This window comes from Myotis daubentonii, chromosome 16 (assembly GCF_963259705.1).
Source record: "Myotis daubentonii chromosome 16, mMyoDau2.1, whole genome shotgun sequence".
In the NCBI taxonomy this organism is placed as follows: Eukaryota; Metazoa; Chordata; class Mammalia; order Chiroptera; family Vespertilionidae; genus Myotis; species Myotis daubentonii.
In genome coordinates, this window is record NC_081855.1 from 48,375,376 (window position 1) to 48,403,301 (window position 27,926).

Genomic DNA, 27,926 nt, shown 5'->3' on the forward strand with positions numbered 1-27,926 from the left:
ATAACCTGCGCACGGCCCGTGTGGCGAGTGGTGGTGCGAAGGTGTAAAACCCGCACTCCATTTGCCTTCAAAGACTAGGCTCCTTTTCACTCAACTCAACTAGAAGCCCCTTAAATCTTCTTCCATTGTTTCAGGTAGAAATTTGGCCGAGTACCCACAAGTACTCTCCTGTAGATCCGTGTTTCCTAACCGTGGCTGCACATTAGTCACCTGGGGAGCTTCTAAAACAGATACTTTGATCCCATCCCTCAAGATTCTTAATTGGTCTTTTAAAGGGGCCTGAGCACCTGTCTTTTCTGAGTTCCCCAAATGAAAGAGTCTAGACTGAACCTCGGTACAACATGGAGGTGACTGGTTCAAAGCCAGCCTTACAGCTGGTGTGTCAGGTGTGTGGGTCTGCACAGCCGGAGAAGGGAGGGCGGGGTCTGTCCATTTCCCAGTGTGCGCGGGAACGACAGCGGACAGACCAGCTCCAGTGCTTGCTCTTCATAACCACGTCTGCAAGTGGGAGACCAGAATCGAGTCTTTCTCCAAACCAAGCCATACATTAATTTAGCCCAAGCAGCCTCTGACACTGGGACCACAACCTTTTAATTTTGAAAAAAAAAAGGAATGAAAGGCTCATTTCCGAAGGACTCACACATAACAGATGTGTACACAAAGCTTTTTAAGTTTTATTTTCCTCGGGTTGAAGATTCATCGTAACACGCATGCATTTTAAAACAGTAACAGGGTCTCGAACTGTTCCGAGCAGACATTAGACAAGCACAGGGGGGCTGAAAATTCCTATTTAAAAAATGGAAATTGCAGTGGGGAATGGAGGTCACACACACATGGTGGGGTGATAGTTTATCCTGCTCCCCCCGAAATTGAATCTATACTTAATTCACATTTTTTATTATAACGGCCTGACCTGGTGCTTGGGGTGCTGAGCGGCACCAGGCCTGCCCCCGAAGGTGGTTGGTTCCTACTTCCTCTGAGCAGGAGGAGGGGCTCCTCCGGAAGATTCCTCTCCAGCCTCCGAGGATCTCAGCACAACCCACCTGCTGGGAAAGCCAGCCTCTTCCCTTTGGACGCACCCTCATGAGTGGCGCATCTCAGGGAGGGGAGGGCCATGTCCCTGCCCGCTCCAGACCGTGCAGATGGCTGGTACGTTGAGGGGCAGTTACTTGAATGTTTTCCCTTTGATTCCTGTGCTTAGAGTGGACTCCGCCTCCACACATTTCTGACAGAAAGAGGTGAGGTCCCTTGACTTGGAGGGACCTGTGCTGAGGGAGGCCAGAGCTCTAAGGGTTGTTGAAACACTCCCAGCCCCTAGCCTTTTAGTAGCTCGAATGCTGGGGAGTGCTGAAGTCTTTCTCCCAACTTGAACTGGTAAAAAGACAACTGGGGGGTGGAACTGGCTACTGAGAAAAGCCCTGGGTCTTTGGTTCACCTCCCCAGGGCAGATCCTGGCAGCCTGTGAAGAAGGGAAAGCACTAGGGCAGGAGTCTGCAGTCCCCAGTCCTGAGTACTACCAGGGGGCCTGCTTGAGACCTAACGCACAGGCAAGAGGAACAAGGGAAGTAGGAAGAGCTGCCTGTGATGGGAACGTAGGGAGTGCCTCTGAGAATAGCCACAGGGGCGACTGTGGCACCCGCCACAGACCAGTAGCTCCTGAGCAAGATGAGGCACGATGGAGCACTGCTGCAGCTGTGCTCCTGGACCTGCGGGCTTCCCAGCCCTCCCGTTACTCCCACTGCGGGGCCTGGGGAGGAGCGCCCACCGGGAGGGTAAGACTCAGTGGTTCATGAACAGGAACAAGGGCCAGAGGCCTTCATCTAGTCGTCTCAGTGGAGCTCTCGGACAACCCCTCGCTTTGGCTGGGAAACCTGGAGACTAGTCTCTTAGCTGTAGACATTCAGAACAGGTGCAGGATGGGAGAGACTGGGATACAAGTCCTGCCCTCCAGGCCTCACCCAGTCAGCCATGTCCTATTCTTACACCTTTGCTCTTGGGAGACCCAAAACTACTCTAGGATGCCTGCCATAAGGCAGGTGAGTTTCATAGCTCCAAAGAGTGAGGTTGAGGGTAGTTACATCCCCCTCAGATGCCTTCTGCTCAGAAGGGGAATGGTGGGATTTGGGGAAGAAAAGTGGGGACAGACAAAAGCGTGGGGATCAGTTCACTTTCTCTACATTCAGACCGCAAACCAAATATAATATCTTCATCATTATAAAAAGAAGAGAAAGAAAACTTGCATAAACCAAGATAAATAGCTTTTAGACATTTGAATGCTGAAAGAATTAGAGGGCCAAACCCAAGGTTTTGAAAATAGCACAGAATGACCTTTTAAAAAAAAATCTACAATTCACCAAACCACACCTTAATGTTCCGACCCAATCAACAACACTGTCAGAAACACAAAAGAGCATTTGCAATAGGATGCTACCTCTCAAAATGTAAACAATATACAAAAAATAAACCGCACAAAATCACAAAAACTCAATGTTAAACAAGTCATACTTGGTAGCTCATCTTTCACTGATAGGATTATTACATGATTCATACACATCATGGCAACATGATCAGACCAGATGCAGGGAGCCAGTGGGAGCCCGAGACTACGGAGGCTGCTGGGAGACAGCCTGCCAACCTTTGGAGATGCTGGGCCTATGAGCAGATCCAAATTTCTATTCTCGATTAGAAGGTGGGGAAATCAAGTCCAAATGTTATTCCTGTAATCCCTTCCTAAGCCAGTTTTGTTTTCTCCACGTGCCATTTGGTTTCAAGTCCTTCCTCGAGTCCCTTCATGGTCTCACTGCTGATGTTCAGAGCTACCTATGGCCCCGTCCTGGGCCAGGGCAGTTGTCTGACCATCTGCTGCTTCCAGAAGGGTCCCCGGCCCCAGAGGAGTCCAGAGTGCTGTCTCCATTCCCTCCTGACCCAAATGCTGCAGGCAGGGCAGAGACCGGGATGGTTCCTGTCCCAGAGGCTGAGCTTGGCCAAGTTTGGAAGGAACCATAGGAAACCAATCCATTCATTCAAAATGCTTCCACAAACTTCCTTCGAATCCGTGGGGTTACCTACATGTTTAACATCTCTCATCCTAAATCCCGTTCCCGACGAGGGGCTGAGAAGGTGTGGGAATGTACCTCCTCCAGCACAGGGCTGCTTTCTCCCCTGGCCAGACCAGACGGCTCTGATGTCACCACCGGCTCTGATGTCACCACCGAATGACACAGCTCAATTCTGAGGCCTGGATAGCAAGGCTCAGAAGGTGGGTGGAGACCTGAAGGAAGCCGCAGGATGCCACTCCTCAGGACGCCTGTAGGTGGCAGATCTGTTAAAATCTAGATGGGGCACCGAGGAAGGATCCAAATCCAACCCCACCTGCAGCCTCCACATTGGATTCCGCGGTCACATCCTCAAGCGATCCAGAAACGACCTCAGGCTTGGGTGCCACAGCCAAGGTGGGAGGCATCACTCCCCGCTGGCCGTACCATCCAGGGACAAACACAGGCACGGGGAGTCAGGTTACCTGCATGGCAGCCCTGGGACCCAAGGAGGAATCTCAGCCAGAAGCACCCCAGGCACCTGGAGATCTGCCCCCAGCTGAAAGCTCACCTACAAGTGAGGGTGCCTGGGAAAGGTCAACAGGAAGGAAGTGGATGGAGGGCACAGGCCCTCATTTGATACTCATCAGCTTCTGGGGTTTCTCCAAGGGGAAGAAAACCGTTTAAGCGCAAAGGTCCTTTCTTGTTCCTCTTGACCAAGTGGGAGGCAGGCTTTATCGAGAAGACATCGGAACTCCAGGGGCCCAGAGAGCCCAGCGGCTGAGCGACGAGCCCGGGTTCTCTGAGAACCAGCAGTCAGAGCCCCGCAGCAACCCCCGCCCTCGCCAGCCCAGGAGGACGAACTCACTCCCCGCCGAGGTCTGATTCTGATCCAAAATGACCAGTGCTGGTCTGGAGTGTTCCTTCAGGAGGACAGCGTTTAGGTGGAGGCATCACTTGGATCCGAGGAGGAAAGGTGAAGGGGGCTGTGCACAATACTTCATAAAATTAAAAGTTAATCCAGGAGGGATGAGGCGTCTGACCTCTCCTCTGGTGTCAGAGCACTTGGCTCTGAGAGGACCCCTGGCGGGGTCTACAGGGTGCCTCTGTCATTGAAGGGACTAGGGCAGGGATGGGAGGGTGGATAGGGTGATGACATACATCATTATAAATAGCAAACCTAGGGCAATGACATTTCAGAAAAACCCAAATAAACCCACAGTCACCTCTAGCCCCAAGGCATTTTAAAAGGCTACAAGGTAACAAAAAGGAAACCCCTTTTTAACATGGGTCAAATGGGGTGGGGGCGTCAAAGGTAAGAAGGAGGTGAGGCTACATCCTGTGAGCATGAGCGCACAGCACATCCCCCTCCTGAGAACCTTTCAGTGTCACAGGCTGCAGTCTCACTGCTAAAGCCCTCCCGGCCCCCCACTCTGCTCCCACCCCTCCATCAAGCCCAAATACACCCTCTCCCCCTTCCGATCCCCAACCCCACATCTCATTCTCTGGCTGTGGCTGACGGCAGAAGGTCACTACGTCAGGATGTTGGACATGAACTCGTTGAAGCGCTTGGAGTACTGCTCAGGGTTCACAGTCGAGATCTCGGCCCCCGCCTGTAATACAGAGACTGATTCAGGTCCAGCTCCGGGGCCCTCATCAGCAGGCTGCACCTGGGACAGGCCTGGGTGTTCAGGAGCCTCTGGATCAGCACTAGAGCTGAATACAACCCCTTGGACTAGAGAGGTGGCAGCTATGTCTCAGAATTGCCCTGGCCCCCTCCTCTCATTCCCAACCCCAGGGGCGCACCCACTGAAGCCGAGGCAAGTGGTGGGGAGGTAGCAGACAGACTCCTGATCTCTGTGGGAGCCGTTGTTTGGAGAAGAGTAGCTTGAAGTCTGTGGGGAAATGGGCCTCTGGGGCGAAGTGTGGACATGTAAACAAAGCTATTACTGGCAGTCAGCAGGTGCACCACATGCCCAGAGCCCTCGGAAGAGGCACCAGTGGGCTCGGAGTCCCGAGGGCAGAGAACAAAGGGAAAAACAAGTTGGCATATTACCCAGGGGTGGATGTAGACGGCAGAGAGTGAACACCAGGCAACCAGGCAGGCTGCTCTTCCTGTTCCCTGGCCTGGGAGGGGGGCGGGGGAGTGTCTCCTTAAAGCAGGAGGCCTGAGAGTCAGAGGGCCCACCCACTGGGCCTGGCTGGAGACGGAGAACTCACCCCGTGTTTCACTGTTTTGGCTGCATGTGCAGCTTTCTTCTTAGCGTCGTATGGGGTGAGGATATCAATGATGGCCATGAAATAGACCTCCTTCTTGGGGGAACCTGGAGGGGAAACAAGCAAGGAGGAAGGGGTGGGTCCATAAACCTTCAGGCAGGAGATCCAATTCGATCCCTATCATTGTGGATCCGAGAGAAAAAAATGGTTACTGGAATCCTCAGAAGCTTTCATCGCTTTTTAAAATTATTATTATTGATTCCAGAGAGAGTTCAGGAGAAAGACAAACATCAATGTGGGAGAGAAATACCGATCAGCTGCCTGACTGGGAATCGAACCCTCCACCTTCTGGTGTATGAGACCACCCTCCAGCCAACTGAGCCACACTGGCCAGGACCTCATAGCTCTTATCTTATTTGGTCTTCACAGCTCCCTGTGGGGTTGACGTGAGAGTATTTATAAAGTTCTGTCCATCCCATGAGTCAGAGAACTATGCCTCAAATATCCAGGACAAGCAGAGAGGATAAGAAAGGCCTAATGGAGAAGAACCCCAGGGCCCAGAAGACAAAGTTACTGGTGATGACTCAGTGTGGGAGCCTGGAGGCAGAAAGAGGCCCAAGTCAGCAATTAATTAATGAGGTGGAAACCCAGAGACCCACAGGGACAGCTACACAATGGGCCCAGGTGGGAAGGATGAGAGCCAGCCGTGGGCAGGACAGACACAGGCTCCAACTTACTTTCATGGCTTTTCATGGCATAAACATCAACAGAGGGATCGAATTCCCCAGGACCGAAGAACCGAGGAAAGCTGAGGAGGTTGCCGGGGCTGTCCGGAGGTGTGCCGTAGGAGCAGAGCAGGTTGCCGCTCACCCCGTCATTCTCACACTCCTCGTCCTCTGCCCGCTCCTCCACCTCCATCTCCTCCTGCTCTGCCCGGTCCACATCGTGGATGCCCACCAGCAGACTGTAGTCCATGATCTTCAGCTGGGCCAGGAACTAGGGGAAGGAAGACAGAAGAAGTTATACAGGGCATCTCCGGGGCATCTGGAAAGGGGAGACAAGGTGTTCCTTTCAACTCAACTCTCCAATTTGAAAACACAATAGAGAATGAGACATCAGAGTGGGGAAGACAGCCATTCCACAAGGGCACGGAGCTGCAGGGTCCACGGCAGTGGAGAGAAGGCCTCCCTGGGAAAGGGCTGAGACTGAGCCTGGCGGATGAAGGAGAGTCAGGCAGGCAGCGGCTGTGGAAGGAAAGGCAGAACGGGCACTGCAGGAAGAGGGAACAAGGGAACATGCGTTCTGGGACCAAGAGGCCATGGCCAGTGTGCGGGAAGACATCACGGAATGCTGCACATCATGGCATCTGCACTGTGGAAGAGGCTATGGATGCAACATAGCAGCGTCTTTCAAATCATCAATCTCAATCCATTGAGTCCTAAATCCAATTTAGTGGGCTGAGACTAGGACTTTTAAAATTATTATTAAATATTATAAAGTAGAAAAAAGGCTCTGGCCAGGTATCTTAGTTGGTTAGAGCAGGGGTCCTCAAACTACGGCCCGCGGGCCACATGCAAATACAAATATTGTATTTGTTCCCGTTTTGTTTTTTCACTTCAAAATAAGATATGTGCAGTGTGCATAGGAATTTGTTCATAGTTTTTTTTTTAAACTATAGTCCGGCCCTCCAACGGTCTGAGGGACTGTGAACTGGCCCCCCGTTTAAAAAGTTTGAGGACCCCTGGGTTAGAGGATCATCCTGATACGTCAAGGTTGTGGGCTTGCTCCTCAGGCAGAGTACAATACAAGAAACAACTAATGAATGCACGGATAAGTGGAACACAAATCAGTGCTGCTCGCTCTCACTCGCTCTCCCTCCCCTCTACCTCCATTCTGCTATCTATAAGATGGATTTAAAAAAAATTAAAATATAGTGAAAAATAGAGTACATAACATGAAGTAAAGGTAGACAGTATTTCATTGTGTGTATGTATGTGTGCATGTGTGTGTGCATGTGTGCGTGTGTGTGTGTGCGTCCAAATCCTCCATGAACCAGCCAGCAGCCACCAGCAGCCACGTGCCAGGCGCTCTACCACGGTCACAAGCTGAGCCCGCAGCACCTGGAAACTGTCGAAGTGACCACTGTGACTGTGGAACGAGGAGGAGAACGAGAAGAGGACCAGAGAGGCTCTGCACCGGCCCAGACAACAGCTGAAAGCACAGGAAGCCCTGACGACAGCGACCAGCAAACTCTCCTCGATGGAGAAAGATGGGGGCACCATTCCAAGCACCCGGACAAAGCCTTCCCCAGGCCGGGACCCCGAAGAGAGAGAGTCCCTGAACCACACCCCTCCCATCCACTTGAGAACATTTATCAAGCAACATGTACGTGAAAACAAATGAACTCTGTAAACTGCCTTTAAGGAGAAAAGCAGAAAAGGGAGGAGAAAGACTGAACCAACGGAACATCAGAATAAAGGCACAAACAGAGCAGGGAACAATTAAGGAAAAGCTCCCCAGCAAAAGAAGTCTATTAAACCCACGTTCACAGCAGCATTAGTCACAATGAAGCAACCCAAGTGTGATGGTTAATATTATGTGTCAACCTGACTGGGCCACGAGGTGCCCAGACAATGATCAGATGTTACTCTGAGTGTGTCTGTGAGGAGCTTATGGATGAGCTGACATTTGAGTGGGTAAAGTGAGTAAAGGAGATTGCCTTCCCTAAGGGGGGTGGGTCTGAGGCCTGAACAGAACTGAACGGCGGATCCTCCAGCGAGTAAAAGGGAACTTCCTCTGCCTGCCTCTCAGCTGGGACACCGTTTCTCCTCTCTTCAGACGTGGACTGAAACATCCGCTCCTCTGGGCCCGAGCCTGCCGGCCTCCAGGCTAAACCAATACCCGCAGCTCTCCTGGGGCCCGACCTGCCAAATGTGGGTGTTGGGACTTGTCGGGCTCTGTAATCATGTGAGCCAATTCCTTATAATAAACATCTTTCATCCGTCAATCAATTTGTCTATCTACTTACACTCTACTGGTTCTGTTTCTCTGGAGAATCTTCACGTACCGAATGGCCACTGGTGGATAAAGGGGTACAGAATGCACCAGTGCAGTCAGGACACACACAGTGGAGATCCTCAGCCTTCAGAAGGAAGGCCGTTCTGACACATGAATAAAGAGCAAGTACTGCATGAGTCCACATTTACATGAGCTTCTAGGAGTCCATTTCATAGAGCCAGGAAGAATGGTGACTGGGATTAGGGAGAAAGGGAAATGGGAAATAATGTTTAATGGGTACAGAGTTTTAGTTTGGGAAGAAAAAAAAGTTCTGGAGATGGATGGTGATGGCTGAACAACAATGTGAATGCACTTAATGGCACTGAAATGTACACTTAAAAATGGTTAAGCCCTAACCGGTTTGGCTCAGTGGATAGAGCATCGGCCTGCGGACTGTAGGGCCCCAGGTTCGATTCTGGTCAAGGGGCATGAACCTTGGTTGTGGGCACATCCCTAGCAGGGAGTGTGCAGGAGGCAGCTGATCGATGTTTCTCTCTCATCAATGTTTCTAACTCTCTATCCCTCTCCCACTCCTTTCCTCTCTCTAAAAAATCAATAAAGTATATATTTTTAAAAAGGTTAAGATGATAAATTTTATGTTACGCATATTTTACCATAATAAAAAAGTCAAACTAAGCAACTTTTTAAAAGTGTATAGGGTTTGGTTTTAATGAGCAGGCTCCCAATTTATTTAAGTAGAGGAGACTGGGTCATCAGGTGGTCCAGATAGCGCAGTCACTATTGAGCACATGTCCTCGGAACTTCGCCACCAGTGCCGTCCTAATCAGGTTACTGGGTAAGTGTAGAGTCAGAGCCAGTAACAGGCGTGGCTGGTGGATCTCACGGGCTGGCTTCCTGTTGCTCCGATGGCTGGCTGCCCCCTCCACTATGGGAACCACCAGAAAGGAATTCTGAAGGAGTTTGAAGGTGTTGGAGCAGATGAGGGAAAGCATTCCACACTAAGTCACCATGGTTCTACTGGCACAAATTGTGTCCCCAAATGGAATGTTCATTTGCACTGGCTTTAGGTGCAAGTAACTACCCACCTGCTTAAATCCCCACTCCTTCTGCCTACACTCTTGGAAAGCAGTGAATTCAATTTTTCTTAAAGAGGCGCCTGCTCTGGGGACCAGAGACCCTGCTCAACCCGGGTGGGAACGAGTCGCTCAGTACCTCCACGTCCCGTTTCAGCTTCTCCAGGAAGTTCTTCTTACTCTCCTCGCCCACCCGCAGCTTCTGCCCTTCATTGAGGAAGTCGTTGTCTTTAAATGTCGGCAAGTCCTTGGCCTGGGGGGACAGCCGCAGTGTTAGCTGAGCAGCCGATTCATTCACCCCAGGACCCCTGCTGGGGGCCATGGCACAGAAAGGGGAAGGGTCTACCCCGCACAGACGGTCAACCTGCCCAATCAACAGCTCAGCACAGGAGGCTGCAGTCCCAGGCTTCGGGCAGACAGGGATGGCAACTGCGTGGCATCGCCCAACGAGGACCGACCACAGCCTGCCTTCTGCTGGGCCCGGCCTGCCGCAGGATGGACCATGACATGGACACCGCCAGCCCTCCAGGACGATGACGAGCCCAGCAAGGCCCGAGCTAAGAGGCTGGAGACCAAGGCGAGGCTGGGCTGAGGCTGAGGCTGAGGCTAGGCAGGTGCTTAGAGCTCTGGCAGCCTGCACGTCTGGGAAGTGGACTAGGGGCTGTGATGGAGGAAGGGACAGGATGGCCAATAGGTGATTCGCATTCCAAGCCAACCCATTCTACGCTTGATCAGCACCGGCCCCAGCATACCTTCTCCTTGTCACTCGCTTCTCGGGCAACAGTAGAACCCTGAAAGGATAAGAGGCATCAGAAGTCCAGCCGAGGCAAATTCCATTGAGCGAGAAAACATGCCCCAGTCTTTGGGGAGCGGCAGCAGGTGAACGGAAGGAGGCTGGTTAGAACCCTAGAGGGGCCAGGAGGCAGCAACTGGGTCACAGAGCTCTGACTACGCCCACGTCCTGCTCAGCAAACAGGGCTGTGCCAGGAGTCTCCGTGCCTGCCCTTGAGGAACTTCTTCCAACAGGGGAGACAGGCATTAAGCAGTAGCTACACATGAATTAGTCCATGAACCACAATGGTGCCGAGGGGTCCAGGAGAGGACACAGGATGCTCAGAGCCCGAAGCACAGGGAGGGGCCTGGATGGGAGAGGGACGGTGGCCAAGGCCTGCTTCGGGAAACAAGCGATACCTGCGCCGAGCTCAGAAGGGTGTGGGAAGTAATGAGATGGGGAAGGTGGAGGTAGACAAAGGGCAGGGAGAGAAATAATTCGGGCAGCCTGCGTGGCACCTCGGGGAGGAGGGAGCACCAACTCTGCAGGGATGGACCAGAAGCCAGTGCCGCTGCAGCAGGGGACAATGGTGCAAGGCAACTGGTGAAGTCAGGAAGTGAGGTGCCAGCACAGCGAGCACGGGTTCGCGGGCAAAGCGTGCTCCCTTCAGTGCCTAGAAAAGCACTTGTGCTGTCAGTCCACGGGGCCTGGGCAGATGCCAGTGTGTGTGCATCTAGAACAGCCTGTCCTGTCCCACTGCCAGGAGTCACAGAGCATCAATCTATATATATAAAAGCCTAAGCAACCAGCCGACTGGCCAACTGGCCAGTAGCTACGACGTGCACTGACCACCAGGGGGCAGGAGCTCAATGCAGGAGCTGCAGTCACTTGGCAGCTGCGGTTCTTGGGTGATGCACCCGGAACCAGAGAGGAGGGAGCCCGATTCCGGGGTGCGTCACCCGAGAACCACCCTCTCACAATCCGGGACTCCTCGGGGGATGTCGGAGGGCCGATTTTGGCCAGATCCCTGCCGACCAGGCCAAGGGACCCCACCTCTAGTTGTTACATAAACGTGGTACAGTGAGGGCTTAAGTAACCTCCTGTCACTGTCACCTGGACGTCACACAGCCTTTGGCCCACAAGAACTAGACATCATCACCTCCAGAGCTGCCTGTCCATGCCGCATGTGTTCTGGCTTTCCCATTACGTAGCAGTTGGAATCGCGGCCCTTCCGAGCCCCGGGGGGAGAGCAGCCACAGAGCTGGGAAACGCAGACCCCTTTACCTTGAGGTCATACTTGCGGTGTACAGTGAGCCGATGGCTGAACACGTTCCTGGTGACCACCATGTAGGTTTCCACACCATCCACGGTCAGGCGGTACATGCCCAGGAACTGTGGCAAAAGGGTGTTGCCGTGACACTCCACTATGAACTAGAAAGGAAGGCAGGAGGCTAAGGAGCGTAGGAAGGTGCCAGGATGGACGGGGCTCTCCCCAGGCTAAAACGCTCCCTGTCTGGGACTCTAAACTGGGTTATGTGAAGTCACGGGGTTCCTCAGACTTACACAGGCAGCAGCCACCCCCACCCTCAACTGGCATAACAGAGCGGGAGGCTGAGCAAGCAGTGCAGAGCCTGTGGTTTCATATTGCTGGGGTTCCTCTGTAGGAAAACCACTAGTCTAGGCGGCATCTCCCCTGCAGCCTGAAACGGGGAAGCCACAGGGCAGAGCGGGGCTGCAGAGGCCGCTGTGCCTGGCTGTCTGGGAAAACAGAATGCTCCCGACCACACGCTCTCACCCCGGCCCGGCCCCAGGGTTTCCGGCTGTAATTCCCCAGAAACTAGACGTCCCTGTCACCACTTCCCAGGTGCCCCAGAGAGCAGCCAGCTTTCCCCGAAGACGCAGGCAGGCCTGGGGCAGGCACTCGGATCATGCCTCCGCACTGCCCGCTTCTCTCATGGACCCGCTCCAGACGGGTGGGGAGGAGGAACGGGAAGAAAAGCAACCCTGCTGGGCCGACGGGACCGCTTTCAGAAGAAATGCGTGTGAAAACTTCCCAACTCTGGCAAGAAGCAGCAGAGCCAAAACCGGTTTGGCTCAGTGGATAGAGCGTCGGCCTGCGGACTGAAGGGTCCCAGGTTCGATTCCGGTCAAGGGCATGTACCTGGGTTGCGGGCACATCCCCAGTAGGAGGTGTGTAGGAGGCAGCTGATTGATGTTTCTCTCTCATTGATGTTTCTAACTCTCTATCTCTCTCCCTTCCTCTCTGTAAAAAATCAATAAAATATATTAAAAAAAAAAAAAAGAAGCAGCAGAGATCGACCAAAGGACTTGAATGCATGCATATAAGCATAACCAGTGGACACAGACACCAGGGGGGGGAGGGCATGAGCGGTGGGTGGGGGTAGAAGGGGGATGAGGACACATACGTAATACCTTAATCAATAAAGAAAACAAACAAACAAAAAAGAAGCAGCTGTTCAGCTGGGACAGAGTCAGGAACATGCCTTCGTCCTTCCCTTTAAACTTCTCCTCACAGACATGGGTCCAGGAGGGCCATGTGCCTGGCTGTCAGGAAGCATCTCCATCACCAGAGGACCCGTCTCTCCAAGAAGCTCCCCAGGGCCCGCTCCCTCTCCCAACCCACCCTGCGGTCCAGGCTGGGGACTCACCATACCTGGTGGTACTTCTTTAAGATGTTGTGCATCTCTGCCACATCCTCACTGGAAACCGTCTTGATGACGAAGCGCCGGTCATAGGTGGTGAGGAAGCGCGTGCCGCACCGGCCCTGGCTGTCGCTGTTGATGGGGGCGCTGCGCGTCACTGAGTTCTGAGGGACCGAGACAAAAGCGAGCCGGTCTTGGGAGGGGAGCAGGACTCTGACTCTGAGTCTCCTGTTACGGGCCGTTGCTCTAAGGCCAATGACACGGAGACAGATGGGACCTTACTTGCCCTTTTACTCATGGGAAGGTCATATCTCTCCCAAAAGTCTTCCTCAAGAGTGACGAGAGCTGGTCCCCATCTTTGACTGGGATGGGAAGAGGATTTACTGTGAAATACTTCCTTTCTTCCTGATCCCAGACAGCTACCCCCGACGGTAGGGACCTGGGTTCTAATCCTGCCACTCGCATGTGATGTGACCCATGGAACTTCTCTACGCCTGCGTTTCCTCACCTGGAACACCAGGAGGCAGAGCGAAGTGATTTTCCGGTCTCTTAGGATGACAAAAACAAAGCTCAGGAAATGATGGAGAGGCCTCGCATAAATCAACGATAGGCAGTGGTCTCTCTTCCCTGTGTGTGCCCTGCAGCTAGGAAACCCTTCCCTACGCAGGACAGGACGCGGGTCCCACCTCTGCCCAACACCTCTCCCTTCGCCTCACACTCCTGCTTATCTGCGCAGGGCGGGGCGTTTCTGGTCTGTACCTGCTGCTCCTCGAGGCCCCGTCCCATTAGGCTCAGAGAGCTGTGGGAGCCTCAAGAGGAGTCGGGGAAGGTGAGGCAACCCACGGGGATGTGTTCACCAAGCAGACGCTGGGAAAGGCCTTTGGGAGGCAAGGCAGGGAGGGAATGCCAGGGAAACACAGGTCTGCTCGCAGACACGCCTCCTCTCTCAGCCCTTTTCTCGTCTCTTACCTGGAACCGACTCTTTACCTTCACCTCAAGCCTCCTCATGAGAGGGGAGCACCACTCAAGTCTGGAGTGGTGAGGGGCTCTCTAAACTAGAGGAGCACACCCCAAAACAGGGTGTCCCAGCCCTACGTGACTGAGGGCCTCGCTCTCCCAGCCTGGTCCTCCACCAGGAAGATGGAGAGGCCTCAAGCCCGGTGGGAAGACTAGTGTATCCCTGCCTCCTTCTCAGGCAGCGTTTCTGACTCTAAATCACTGGCAGTCCCAGAGGACAGAGTCCCTCATTGAACACCATCCTCCCTGCCCTATTTCACTTGTGAGCACAATCTTTTGCCCACGAGGCTATTAGAGAAAAAATGCAGACACGGAGAGGACGTGGTTAGATGGCCAAGGGGAGGGGAAGGAGCCACAGTGGGAGGAAGAGGTCCGAGCAGGTTACCTGGGTTGCAACTATGGCAAGAAGTTTTCAGAAAGTCTCAGGCTCCAATCGGTCATGATTTCCTTTCAGATTTGCTCCTAGCCGAGGGGTCTGGAGGGACCTCCCAGTACTTCTTAGACCTTCCTGCTCGCCCAAGCCCCTGGCATCTCCTCCTCTCACATGCTCTCACCCTCCCCTTCAGGACATATCTTTGCAGGAGGCCTTGCAGCGTGGAGGAGAGAGGGGAGGGAGACTCACGCATCTGCTTGTCCTGAACTACGCTGGGGAAGGCGGACTGGGCGTGGGGTGGAGGACTTACAGTGTTTTAAAAGACTGGGGCAGCCATTTTAGATTTCCCCAGGCTGTACACTCCTTTTCCCCCAGACAATGGAAAGTCAGCTGAACGTCTTACTGCTACAAAAGTGAAGGGGAAGATTCTCCACCAAAGGCTGTCTACCGAGGGAGGAAGGTGCAGGGAAGGTGGTAGGTGGGGAAGTGACAGAAACCACAGACTGTCAGTTACACTCAGATGTCCCTGGTATTGGGATTCATTCCTCCCAAAAGGACCAAGTCCTCCGTGACACGACCACCCCCTGAAGAGGGCAGTTTCCTGCCTCCCAACATCAGGACAGGGGACAAGTTCAGGAGGTGGCACTCCGATCTGGCAAGAGATTACACTGCCCTTAAAGTCTCCCTCTTCTAATGTGTCTTATGAGCTTTAAGAGGCCTCATCTCCCGCTGGCAGCAATTCTCTCTCTGTAAGTCCAATTGTGAAGGAGAAGGCTGCTTCCGTCTCCACTGGGAATGTCAGGCCAACATGAAGCAGCTCTGCAATCCCTCTCCTCCAACAAGAGGGTCCTGAGCCTGTGAGGCATCGCAGGAAGCACGTCTAAGGCCCTCCCCCTCCAAGAGCCACCAGCACGGAAAGAAGACAGCCTGGGCTGGGGCGAAGCATGACCGGGAGGCACAGCCCAGGAACAGTAGACACTTTTGCTCGACTTGTCCTGTGGCTTCCTGGCCCCACCCCACTCGCTAATCCTTCCGATTTTGCAAAGACACCTGTACCTGGTAATCCTGATCGTCAATCCCAAATCTTTCCCGAAGATTTCGAAACACCATGGGGCAGTACTCCTTGAACTTGAAGCGGCTGGGGAGGTTCTCCCTGGGGAAAAGCAGAGGCAGGTCTTTGTGAACATCTTGCTTATCTTAATTCTCACATCAGAACTCTCAGTGTGTGGTTCATGGACCACCGGGATCTGAACAATCTGCAGTGTTTAACATGTAAGGTTCTAGCCTCCAGAAATTCAGGAGCTGAGCCTGGAAAGCTTCTTTTTTTTTAAATTTATTTTTTAAAATATATTTTTATTAATTTCAGAGAGGAAGGGAGAGGGAGAGATAGAAACATCAATAATAAGAGAGAATCATTGATGAGCGGCCTCCTGCACACCCTCCCATTGGAAATTGAGCCTGCAAACCAGGCATGTGCCCTTGACTGGAATCAAACCTGGGACCCTTCAGTCTGCAGGCCGATGTTCTATCCACTGAGCCAAACCAGGTAGGGCATTTTAAAAAATGTAAACATTTAATCCTCAGCCAAAGATATGTCCTCACTAATTTTACAGATAAAGGGAAAGGGGGAGAGAGAGAGAGAAACATCGATGTGAGAGGAACCTTGATTGGTTACCTCCTGTTTGCACTCCAACTGGGAATCAAACCCACAACCTAGTTATGTGCCTTGACCTTTCAGTGTACAGGACAATGCTGCAACTAACTGAGCCACAACGGCCAGGGCCAGAAAGCTTCATTTTTAACAAAAACTCTAGGTGATTTTGTGCATGTGAGTTTATTTATTTATTTATTTATTTTTAAATATATTTTTATCATGTGGGTTTTTTTTGAGAGACAGGGAGAGCAAGAGAGAGACAGAAACATCGATGAGAGACAAACATCAACATCCATCGGCTGCCTCCTGTACGCCCCCAGCTTCTAGAATAAGATGATGTTATTACTACGGCAGAAAGAGGTCACTAAGGGACATTTTCAAATCAAGCTTCTCCTCCCAGTGAACAGTCTGAGACTGGTGGGGTGACAGAGCCCCGCTGGTGAGGTGGTGAGGACTGTGGAACAATGGAGAGTGAAACCAGGATTCAAATGCAGAAAGGAAGAGAGTGTGAGCAGAAAACAGTTTCTGAGATGACCCATCTATATATATATATATATAAAAGCCCGATATGCAAATTGTCCCCTCAGGAGTTCGACCCAGAGACCAGAAATTCGACTGCTTGCTATGACATGTGCTGACCACCAGGGGGCAGTGCGGAATGAAGGAAGGCCCCTGATAGCTGGCCAGGCCTAGGGACCCTACCAGTGTATGAATTTCATGCACCAGACCTCTAGTAGTAGGATAAAAAGCAAGGTCTCCAAAGGGCTTAGAGCAGTGGTCAGCAAACTCATTAGTCAACAGAGCCAAATATCAACAGTACAACGATTGAAATTTCTTTTGAGAGCCAAATTTTTTAAACTTAAACTATATAGGTAGGTACATTGTTATTAACTTAATTAGGGTACTCCTAAGGCTTAGGAAGAGCCACACTCAAGGGGCCAAAGAGTCGCATGTGGCTTGTGAACCGCAGATTGCCGACCACTGGCTTAGAGTAGACCCCAATCTGTGCCAGGTGAGATGGCTGCTTCCACATAGCCTGAGACAACTTTCAGGCCCTAATGTTAATCCAAGAAGCCACAAGGAACAAAAATGGGAAGAATTACTTTGGATAGCGCCCTCGGGCACCATGCTCAGCCTGCTGATCACACACAGTTGGAGAGAAAAGAGCTTGGGTGCATCCCAGGCCAGAATCGTGGCAGGCAGCTTCTTGCCTCAGACTGAGATCAAGATAGGGCCACTACTGTCCGCCTCATACGAGATACCTCAGCTCCTGGGCAGCTCACTTCTCAAACTGGCCCTGGATGAATCACGCTGGGCAGAGCCACATGCCCTGAGGGACCCTGGAGGTAGCTGATAAAGGAGTGAGATGACAAGACAACTGGGAGAGAGGTCCATAATGAATGCGTTTTTCCAGCCAGTTTTTCAGCTCTGTCATCCAGGTGTCGCTATTACACCCTGCCAGGTGCTGGCTTGCCCTGCCTTACACAAGGTTTCAGAAGCTCTTTGCTTTAAGGGAAAGGATTGCCCACAAAACTTGAGTCCACTCAACAGGCAACTTACTTATTGAAGAGATGATTATCCACCTTGATCTTGCTGTACGCTTTGAAGTCATCTGGCATCAGCATGACAGGAACAGGGACATTGCTCAACTCATTGATCTGCAAAGCAAAGGAAAAGTGAGGTCCGCAGCTCGGAGGCCTCCTCCCTCAGACAGATAATATGCTACAATGTGGATGCCACCATCGCACCAAAAAAACATGTCCAAGGATTCCCTCCTTGTCTTTATTTCTGCTCTTCTCTCCCCAACCTCATCTCCATCTACTGAAATTCTCCCCACCTGATAGGGTCCAGCTCAAAAGGCACCTCTTCCATAAATCGTTCCATGATTCTAGACCATAAATGTTCTTTCCCATGTTAGAGTTCCTGGTGTGTCCATCTTTTGGCCATCTCCCAGCCTCCCTCATTTGTAGTTAATGCTTATAAACCTCATAAGTCTGCTAGACTATAACCTAGGCAAGACCGTAGTATTGATCTTTGTAAGCAAATACCACCTAACTGATCTTTAGGGGCTCTGTAGTACTTGGTCCCAGGATGTGCATATAGCAGGTACTATATAAATATTTGTCAAATGCAATAATGGATCAATGAATAAATGTCACCCAACCTATGTGAGTATTGAGGCCTTTGAACACCTTCATACAAATTGTGGGTCACTCAAGAGATCAGCTTAGGCCCTGGCCAGGTAGCTCAGTAGTTTAGAGCATTATCCTGATATGCCAAGGTTTTGGGTTCAATCCCCAGTCAGGGCACATACAGGAATCAACCAATGAATGCATAAATAAGCGGAAAATGTCTTCCCATCTTCCCCCCCCCCCCCCCCCGCACACACACACACTCTCTCTCTCTCTCTTTTTCTGAGAGGGAGAGGGAGGGAGGGAGGGAGAGAGAGAGAGAGAGAGAGAGAGAGAGAGAGAGAGAGAGAGAGAGAAATCAGCTAGGGCAGGAAAAGAACTGGGTATAGAACTCATCTCCAAAGTAAAGGATTCAATTTACAGTGAGCAGAAGAGGTAGAGATAGCTGGCCACTGTCTCACTTTACTCTCCTGATTAAAGCAGGGCCAGTTCTTAAAGCTGTGTCCTGCCTTATGATAATAGGGGGGGAGATGGGGCGGGGTGCTTTGCCCCCACTGCAAACATACCTTCTCATCGTCTTTCATCCCCCTTGAGGGAGCTGCAGCCAGGACAGGGAGCTGGCTTCCCATTGGTGCAGAACTGAGGGCAAATCCTTCACTTCCCCACTCCCAGTCTGCCAATTAGTGGGCTAATCAGCCACAGATGTCCTCTCCCAGCACAGCAGAGTATTTGACATTTGACCCTCAACTCAGTTGCCACTAATGCATTCATGATTTACAGCGGAAACCTCAGTCCTGACTTAATGGATGGGGGGGAGGGAGAGCATAGCCGGGGTCTCCCAGATACTTCCCTGGCAAATCCCATTATGTCAATGAGGCCCCATGTGGCAACCAGGGAAGAACCTAGAGTCATTAGGGCGCCTCCAGAACCATAAATGGGGGGAAATGGCATTTAATTTGCTGCCCCTTTTATGTTCCAAACCATTTTTATTTAGAAATATCTGAAGAGAGAGAGGAAGTTCAAGTTAATGCAGTAACCGGGCTGGTGAATACCTTCCTGGAGTTGGTGAAATATCCGATTGACAAGTGGGGAAATTCAGAAAGGCAGAGGGTGTGTGGGGGGGGGGAGGGACCGTAGGGTGGTGGGAACTGGCAGTGGGGCAGAGAAACAATGAACTGCTGGGGAAAACTGACTAGCACAGATACAGGAGTACAGGCTGTATGATTCCATCGATATGACGTTCTAGAACAGGAATCCACGTGGGAGAAATCCACTAAGAGGCGGCCTGGGTTGGCCTGGGAGGGAGCTAACGGTAAAGGAAGCTGATAGGTGTGATTCTGAGGGGACAGAAACGTTCTCTATGTCGTTTGGAGTGATGATTACATGGGAAGATGTACATCTGTGGAAACTCATCAAACTTTACTTAAAATTTCCAGCACCCAGCTCTGCGATGCCTAACATCGGCTAAAGGGCCGCACGCGCGCACGCGCACACGTGCACACGCACACACACACACACACACACACACACACAGCCGCACCAGCTGCCACTCCCAGGGTGCGCACAGGGACCCCGACTGCTAAGTGTGCGCCCACGGAGGAAGCCGTTCCACTTCCTTGCTTTTCTGCCAACAGAAACAATCCATGGTGGCTGTCCACTTCCCTTTTCCTGGCATGGTAAGCTTGGCTCTGAGAGTTGAAGAAGTTCGTGGCTCTTCGCAATTCTGCCTTTTCTAGCTCGTATCCTCATGCTTGAAAGAACCACTGGCTCAAAGAGGACGGTTTTACACCAGAATGTTCTAGCGCGTGCTACGAATTGGTTCTGGGTTGGTCTCATGTCCAAGCTCGATGCCGAGGCCAGGGCTTGGTACTGGAGAACTAGAAAAGACTCAAACATTTGCTCGCGAGGGGCCAATGGCCCCTCAGCCAGGAGGAACTGTTCTAACAGGCGCTAGCTACTCAGGAATGCTCTATTCACCAATCCTCTCGGTGACTCTTAGTGCAGCGTAGTGTGAACGGTTGTGAAGCTGGTTAGTTTTTGGCTCTCATTCCATCTCGATTCTTGACCACACAACCTAAGAGTGGGAGATTTCTGAGATAGTATATGGGTCAGCAATCCATACATCTGAACTATGTGGATGCCCCCTCATTCCCCCTGGACCACATGTGGATGATTCACTCTAGGGATTAGCTGTGCCTCTTTATTTTAGTTGTGCTAAATTTTTTATCCCCAGAGTCCAATTTCAACTGAACAAGCACTTACTGAAATACCCACTACATGCTCCATGTATGTTAGGGAAGAGGGGCCACGCAGTGGGGGAAACACGGTGACACCAAAGTAGGGGGCTGAGCCTCTTATCAGGGAGACGACACAAACCCACGCTACAGTGGAAGAAGTCAAGTAGTGTACAAGCTAGTGAGAACAAAGGGCGGGCACCAGGAGCAGCTGATGTTCAGAGAAGGGCGAGGGTGGTATGGGCAGAGAGTCAGACTCCTGGCCTCACACATCAGGCTGGAAACAGGGCACCTCATGCCCCTTCTGCTATTGCCAAGAGCACTTGACACTGGAGGCATCTACAAGATCATGTTACACCCCAGCTTAAAAATCTCCCCTGGCTCATCAACCTCAGGGCCGTTTAACTCCTTCCCCTCTGAGGTCTTTCCTGATCTGGCACAGACTGCCAAACTTCTCTTCAGTTTACTTTTCCACTCAATGTACTGAGGGCCTTACTACAGGCCAGTGCTGTGCCGGAAGCTGGGGACACAAACAGTGGTAAGACGTGTCTCTGTTTAGCTGGGAAGACAGACAAGTAACTAATACAATGTGAGGATGCTATAGTTCTAAAGGGAGATGGAAAAACAGATTAAGAAATGATTGATTCGTCTGGCTGACGTAGCTCAGAGGTTGAGCATCGACCTATGAACCAGGAGGTCACGGTTCCATTCCCAGTCAGGGCACATGCCCAGGTTGCAGGTTTGATCCCCAGGGTGGGGTGTGCAGAAGGCAGCCGATCAATGATTCTCTCTCATCATTGATGTTTCTATCTCTCTCTCTCTCCCTCTCCCATCCTCACTAAAATCAATAAAAATATATTTTAAAAAAGAAAAGATTGATTCTGCCCTAGTCCGGGTTCTCAGTGGTTAGAGCATCGGCCTGAGAACCAGAGTCTCTGGTTTGATTCCCAGTCAAGGGCACGTACCTGGGTTGCAGGTTCAATCCCTGGCCCCTGTTGGGAGGTGTGTGGGAGGCAACTAATTGATGTGTCTCTCTGCAACTGATGTTTCTCTGTCTCTTTCCCTTCCTCCCTCCTTCCCACTCTCTCTAAAAATCAATGGAAAAAATATTCACAGGTGAGGATTTAAAAAAAAAAAGAAGTGATTGATTCTGACTGAAGAGAGAGTTGGTTGCTAAAGGAAGTCACAGAGAAATATACATAAGAAAGGTCTAGAATGGTCGATCTCAAAAAAAATGAGAGGAAGGGAATTCCAGGCTGTGAGAACAGTCGGAACCAAGGCTCAGAGTTGTGCCCAGCCAAGGTGGGTCAGTGGTTGAGCGTCGACCTATGAACCAGGTCAAGATTCGATTCCCAGTCAGGGCACATGCCTGGATGCTGGACTTGACCCCCAGTAGGGGGTGTGCAAGAGGCAGCCAATCAGTGATTCTCTCTCATCACTGATGTTTCTCTCTCTCTCCCCCTCTCCCTTCCTCTCTGAAATCAATAAAAATATTTTTAAAAATATATTATTTTTTTAAAAAGTAGAGAGGTAATACAGGAAAGATTGGTGAATGGTCTAGCATATTATCAATTAAATAACATCTGCTTCTATTTATTGAATGCCTGTGCTTTATATTATTGTATATTAAATGTCATAATGTCATTCATATTCTGTCTCTGCTATTATTTCTATCCTTAATAGTTGCATAAGGTATTAATTTGATTTTGCAGGAGGTTGAAGGTACCTTGCTCAAGGTCACACAGATATATGTGTAGACTCAGGATTTGCTCCCAGGCCTGTCTGGAGCCAACACCTGGGTTCTTCATACTGTGTTGTACAATCTTCTCATGGACAGCTACCTCGACTAAGGTAGTGTTTTCCTTTCCTAATAATCTTCAGGAAAAGTGTTGTGCTCATTTTAGGGAAAATGAAACGCAAGAGAGAAAAATTACTACTCAAAAGCTATACCAACAACCAGGAGGAGAGCCTGGATTTGAACTTAGGCTTGTCCACTAGATGATAAATTTGGACTCAACTACGCAGGCAATGGGGAGTCCTCTCAGGTTCAAGTCTGGCAATTCACATGATCAGATGGGTGATACAGAAAGGTAATTCTGGAATCAAAACCAAGTAAGGACTGGAAAGGGCAAAAACAATAAGCAGTAAGATCACTTATGGGGCCATTACAATAGTTTAGGTGATAGACTGTGGCAGCAAGAGTAGAAGGACTAAAGCTAGAGAGCCATCTAAGATCCGGCTAAGTGACACTTTCTCTGCAAGCGCTTCCTTGCTCCCCCAGGTGGATTTAGTTGCTCATTCCTCTGTGCATCTTTATATTCTAAGTGTCACATTCACTTTGGTAATTATTTGTTTACATGTTTAATTTCTCCACTAGGCTGTGAGCCCCTACAAAAGAAGAGACTATCTTACCCATTATTCTGACTGGCACATAGTGGTTGCACAACAGACGCTGGGTGGAGGGATGGATGGCTAGAAAAAGGGGATTGAAGGATGGCTAACATTAGGATAAAGACAAAAAGATACAGCAAAGCTGGTGTGGCCATGCCAGGGGGTCATGGTCTGGAGGATGGGAAGGAAGATTAACATCAGTTATTGAGGCTATGACCAGACTGGAAAGAATCTTAAATGCCAGGGAGAGAATCAACTTTATTTGGTCGGCAAAGGGGAGTGACTGACTGTCTTGAAGCATGAAAGGTCATGACCAAAGCAACGTTACAGGAAGATGCGCCCTTCCTTCACGATCTGCACATTTCTGGACTAACCTCTTGCACCTTCAGCGGAAGTGCACGGTGGAAGGCTCACTCATTCGAACGTCACACTAAATATAACATGTAAGGATGGTAAGTTTGTTGTATCTCTTTTCATAGAAGTGGTTTTGGATGATCCACACGATTAACTCCATGAGCCATTAGCATAAATACAGAGGAGGTTAACCAAGCTGAATGAGGAACAACTTAAAAGCAGAGTTCACTCTATGCTGATCCTACTGGAGATGAAAATTCAGCCACCAGTTCCAGTCTGATGAACTGCTGATCCCAGAAGCCTCCACTTCCCTGTGTGACCTTCATTGGAACTGCTACCCGGGAGGTGTGGGCTGGGCATACAGGATTCCTGACACGTCCCAGGGTTCCGAGGGTGACTCAGCTATGGGCTGGCTACCACTGACAAACATGCGTTACCTGCCGCCTTCCGAAAACATGACGTATTAGGAACCACACTCTCAGACCAAGAGCCCCAGCAAGACCTGGAACTCCAGAGAGGGAAAGGCAAGAACTCCAGAGAGCCACAGGGGCCAACAAATTCACCCCTGAGTTTATTCCTTGTTTTTATACCTTGGCTTTTCTTCTCCTGTTGAATCCCACTGTTCTCTATGAGGTCGGAAAGCCTGCGAAAGGACAAATTCATCCGAAGGCCTCACTAGAGCAGAAGTATTTCCTAAGATTTTTAAAGAAACAGGTCAAGAGAAAAAGGCAGGAAAAGTAGGTTCTGGGTCTGCACCGAGCAAATAAAATGCATGGACAGAATGGGGGTGAAATGTGGGAGAGGAATGAGCAAACTTAAGAATGAATCTGGCCCTGGCTGGTTTGGATAGAGTGTCAGCTTGCGGACTGAAGAGTCCCAGGTTCAATTCCGGCCAAGGGCACATGCCTGGGTTACCGGCTTGATTCCCCCCCCCCCCAGTAGGGGGCATTCGGGAGGCAGCCAATCAATGATTCTTCTCTCATTGATGTTTCAATCTCTCTATCCCTCTCCCTTCCTCTCTGAAATCAATAAAAAATAAATAAGACTAAAAAAAAAAAAGAATGGATCTGTTCCTCACACCATACATAAAAATTAATGCAAAATGGATTACAAACCTAAATATAAGAGCTAAAACTATAAGAGTTTTTTGTTTTGTTTTTAAGAGTTTTTGCCAAAACTGGTTTGGCTCAGTGAATAGAGCGTCGACCTGCGGACTGAAAGGTCATGGGTTCGATTCCGGTCAAGGGCATGTACCTAGGTTGTGGGCACATCCCCAGTGGGAGATGTGCAGGAGGCAGCTCATTGATGTTTCTAACTCTCTATCTCTCTCCCTTCCTCTCCGTAAAGGATCAATAAAATATATTTTTTTTTAAAAAAGAGTTTTTCTTAGGAGAAAATGTAGGGAAAAAATCTTCATGACCTTGGGTTAGGCAAAGTCTTCTTAGATATGGCACCAAAAGCACAATAAAAAAAAAAAGATAAGTTTGAGTTTATTAAAATTAAGAACTTGAGCTTCAAAAGAAAACACCAAAAAAGTGAAAAAGATAACCCAAAGAATGGGATAAAATATTTGCAAATCATATATCTAATAAGTAACTTGTATCCAGAATATATCAAGTACTCTTACAACTCAGTAATAAAAAGACAAATAAACCAATTAAAAGGTGCAAAAACGTTTTTTTTTCCAATGGGCAAAGGGACTTTTTTTTGCAAAGCATCTTAATAGACATTTCTCCAATGAAAATAAAATATGACCAATAAGCATGTGAAAAGACGTTCAACCTCACTAGTTACAAAAGAAACAAAATGAAATCACAATGAGATAACATTTCACATCCACTAGGATGGATACAATAAAAAAAGACAGACAGTAGCAAGTGTTGGCAAGGACCACACACACACACACACACACACACACACACACACACACTGCTGGTGGAAATGTAAAATGGTGCGGCCACTTTGAAGACCAAGGCTGATGGTTAAACAGAGTTACTTCTAAGTGGGAAAACATAGTTGCCATCAATTGCTCCTATTCCTTCTGATCACCTGAGTGAGGCTGCACAAACGCCTGGTTCCTAACATGGGCAACATGTTATCAAGTCAGGTCTGTCTCTTCTGGTCTCCACACCCCTCTCAAAAGCTACCTCTTCCATAATTCCAGACCCTTTGAACTGGGTTTCATCCATTAAAACTTCAGTTCTCCCTGACAAACCCAAAGTCTCTTGATTTTTCTCCCTGTTTCCTATACAATCTTCCTCCACCAAATTCATGGGCTTCATCCTAGTCCAGTGGTTCTCAACCTTGGCTGCACATGAAAAACACCTGGGAATCTCTTTAAAATCCTGATTTCTGGGCCTCATCCTCTGGAAATTCTGTTTCTTTGTTATGGGGTGGGGCCACAACATTAGTAACAAAGAAACAGAATTTCTGGAGGATGAGGCCCAGAAATCAGGATTTTAAAGAGATTCCCAGGTGATTCTCATGTGCAGCCAAGGTTGAGAACCCCTGCATTACAGGCTGAGTTGAAGCAACAAAACTTGGGACTAAGTGGCCTCTGAAGCTCACTCAGCCGGTCCGGGGCTGTGGTGCCTCCAGCATTTCCCCGAGGTGCCTGCTCATTATGCCCAGAGGCATGGCTCTTGCTTACAGTCAACGCCTTCCCAGCTGGCCCTCAAACAAACTCTGAGAGTTAGTTAGCAAGAGGGTGACCGCTGCACCCACCTGAGTAGGAATCACAGATACACCTGTCCCCCTGCCAGCCCGAGGCTTCCACCTGATGCCCCCACTTGAGCCGATCACCTGCCTATCAGTAAACCAAGCACCACGCACCCGCCCCTGCACAGGTGCACACAGCGGAGCAGACAGTCAGGTTCTCTAACAAGACTATAACTCCCAGCTGTCCCTGGCACTCGGCTGAGACAGGACAAGGAACAGGAGGCAAAGGAGACACGCCACGCAAGCAGCACCACTGGCCAGCACGGCCCACAGCGCCGGACACACGAGCTGCGTCCACAGAGCTCCTGGCTCAGATCTCGACCAGCTCTCTGCACAGAAAGGATGCCTTCTAGTGAGAGGTAGGCAGCAGGACAAAATCAAGGACTGACTTCCAGGCAGTGACACGGGGTTCCCACTTTAATGTCAAATGACCCCTGAGGGAGCACGAAGCAGGAGGAACAAACTCGGCTGGACTGTCGGCCAGAAGCAGTTCCCAGAGGCCTGGCCATTAAATCCGCTGACCTCCCTGCCGTGGCCGGGGCCCTCACCTCAGTGCTGAAAACAGCATCCTGCCCAAGAACCAAGAAAGACCTCGCCTTACACAGGTGCTTCTCTATGTTAGAGGTAAAGGTCTAAAATCATGGCTCAGGCTACGGGTTATCCATCTACCAAACCGAAGCAAAGTCCTGCGGGCCCTGGGGCCCTCCACCACCAGGTGGTCTATTGGCCATCTCAGGTGTTCAGAAAAGCCAGGGGGACTAAAGAACGGAAATGCAAGCCATTAGCTTCCTCCTCCTCATTGCAAACTTTTACTTGGTGGAGCTGGTTGTTTCGGTCCTCTGCCTCCTTTTGCTCATTCCTGGCCTAGGGACTCACAATGAAATGGTGAGTGTGCAGGGGGGCAAGTAATTGGAAGAGGAAGAAAAATAGACCCTGAACGCACCGGACATAAACAAAGCCCTCCAGCTAAACTCTGGACTGGGCCCCAGCTTCCTCACAGGGAGCGTTGGACCATCTCAAAGCACCCCAAGGATCCAGGGCACCCCTCTCTCATCCCAATCACCACCCGTTACCACACCCTGCATGGCCATACAATAGAAGGCGAAATAAATGAGAAGTCAAAGGCTGGGACATGAACAGCATCGGTTCTATGCCATCGGAGAAAGCAGGAAGGCATTATGTCTACCATGAACGGTCCTTAAAACCCGGCCTCACCTTTTCTCTTCCCCCTAACCCGGGAACACCCTGGTCAAGTGTCTGTGGTTCAAGGAAGCCTGTGCTTCTCCAGTTGGCACATCTTGCTCAAGTAGGAAAAAAGGAAACCCAGGAAGGATTGATTCCCCGTAGCCAGGAGGACGGGAAACTTTGAGGAGCCACACCAACCAAGCGACCAGAAATAGAGGCACAGGCGGGCAGGCCAATGCCACCTGCCCTGTCACCTAGACAGTGAGCTGGCAGCGGGGTATAAGGAGCCGGGGTGAGACACATGCAACCCACCGGGCGAGGCGCAAAGAGAGGGAGCGGGCATGCGGGCGATGCCCCCGCACCCAGGCCTTCCCTCGGCGCTCCAGGGACGGCCCGAAGCGAGCACACCCGACGCAGGAAGCCAGAGGGGCTGGAGGGAAGGGGAGGCGGCCACGGCGTTCCACGGAGACACCAGGCCTCGCGTGGCGCACGGGGAGCGCACACCCGGCCGGGACGGCGTGCAAGGGCGGGGTGGGCGTGCAAGTGGCTGGGCGAGGGGTTGCAGGCGTCGCCGGCAGGGCCCGCGGGGCGAAGGCCGGGGGCGGCGGGGGGCGTGGGAGCGCGCTGGGGAGCTGGTTACCGTGTGGTTCACCCCCCACATCAGGACGCTGAGAATCGGCTCGCTGGCCCGGAATAGCTTCACTTTCTGGCACACAAAATGCTTCTTCTTGGTCTTGGTCTTGCTGGCGCTCAGCGGCGCCACCGCCACCGCCGTGGTGCTGGTGCAGTTGGACGACATGCCCGGGGCGGCGGCGGCGGCGGCGGCGAAAGGGGGGGCGGCCGAGACAGCGCACACGCCAGCGGCCCCAGGCCTCCCCCGGACCGATCCCCACCCCCGCTCCCTCACCGCTCCATGGTCGCGCCCGTCCCGTTACCTCCCCACCCCGCCCCGGTGGTTCCGTCCGCCCCAGGCCCCGCCCTCCCCGCCCCGCCCCCAGGGAGCCGGCCAGCCCGCTCGGCACCCCGCCCCCGGGCGGTGGGCCCGTCCGGCCGGCCCTCGAGCTCCCGGCTGGGGTGGTACCGCCCGTCC

General features: G+C 51.2%; 1 protein-coding gene across 3 annotated transcripts; it reads right to left on the reverse strand.

Moving 5' to 3' along the window:
* Positions 1-654: 654 nt before the first annotated feature.
* On the reverse strand, positions 655-27,747 carry PIP4K2B (phosphatidylinositol-5-phosphate 4-kinase type 2 beta). Of its 3 annotated transcripts, XR_009449327.1 has the most exons (11): positions 27,477-27,747; positions 17,383-17,480; positions 15,225-15,321; positions 12,790-12,942; positions 11,400-11,546; positions 10,096-10,134; positions 9,483-9,596; positions 5,990-6,248; positions 5,256-5,359; positions 1,080-4,648; positions 655-993 (listed from the first exon to the last, which is right to left on the reverse strand). XR_009449327.1 is itself a non-coding variant. In XM_059670825.1 (10 exons), the coding sequence occupies exons 1-10, from the start codon at positions 27,633-27,635 to the stop codon at positions 4,568-4,570; spliced, it is 1,251 nt and encodes a 416-aa protein (XP_059526808.1). In that variant the 5' UTR covers positions 27,636-27,747; the 3' UTR covers positions 655-4,567. The 3 variants fall into 3 exon arrangements, 2 of the variants coding, with proteins under 2 accessions (XP_059526808.1, XP_059526809.1); XM_059670825.1 differs by having other exon boundaries at positions 655-4,648; XM_059670826.1 differs by lacking the exon at positions 27,477-27,747 and adding an exon at positions 21,915-21,935 and having other exon boundaries at positions 655-4,648.
* Positions 27,748-27,926: the final 179 nt, after the last annotated feature.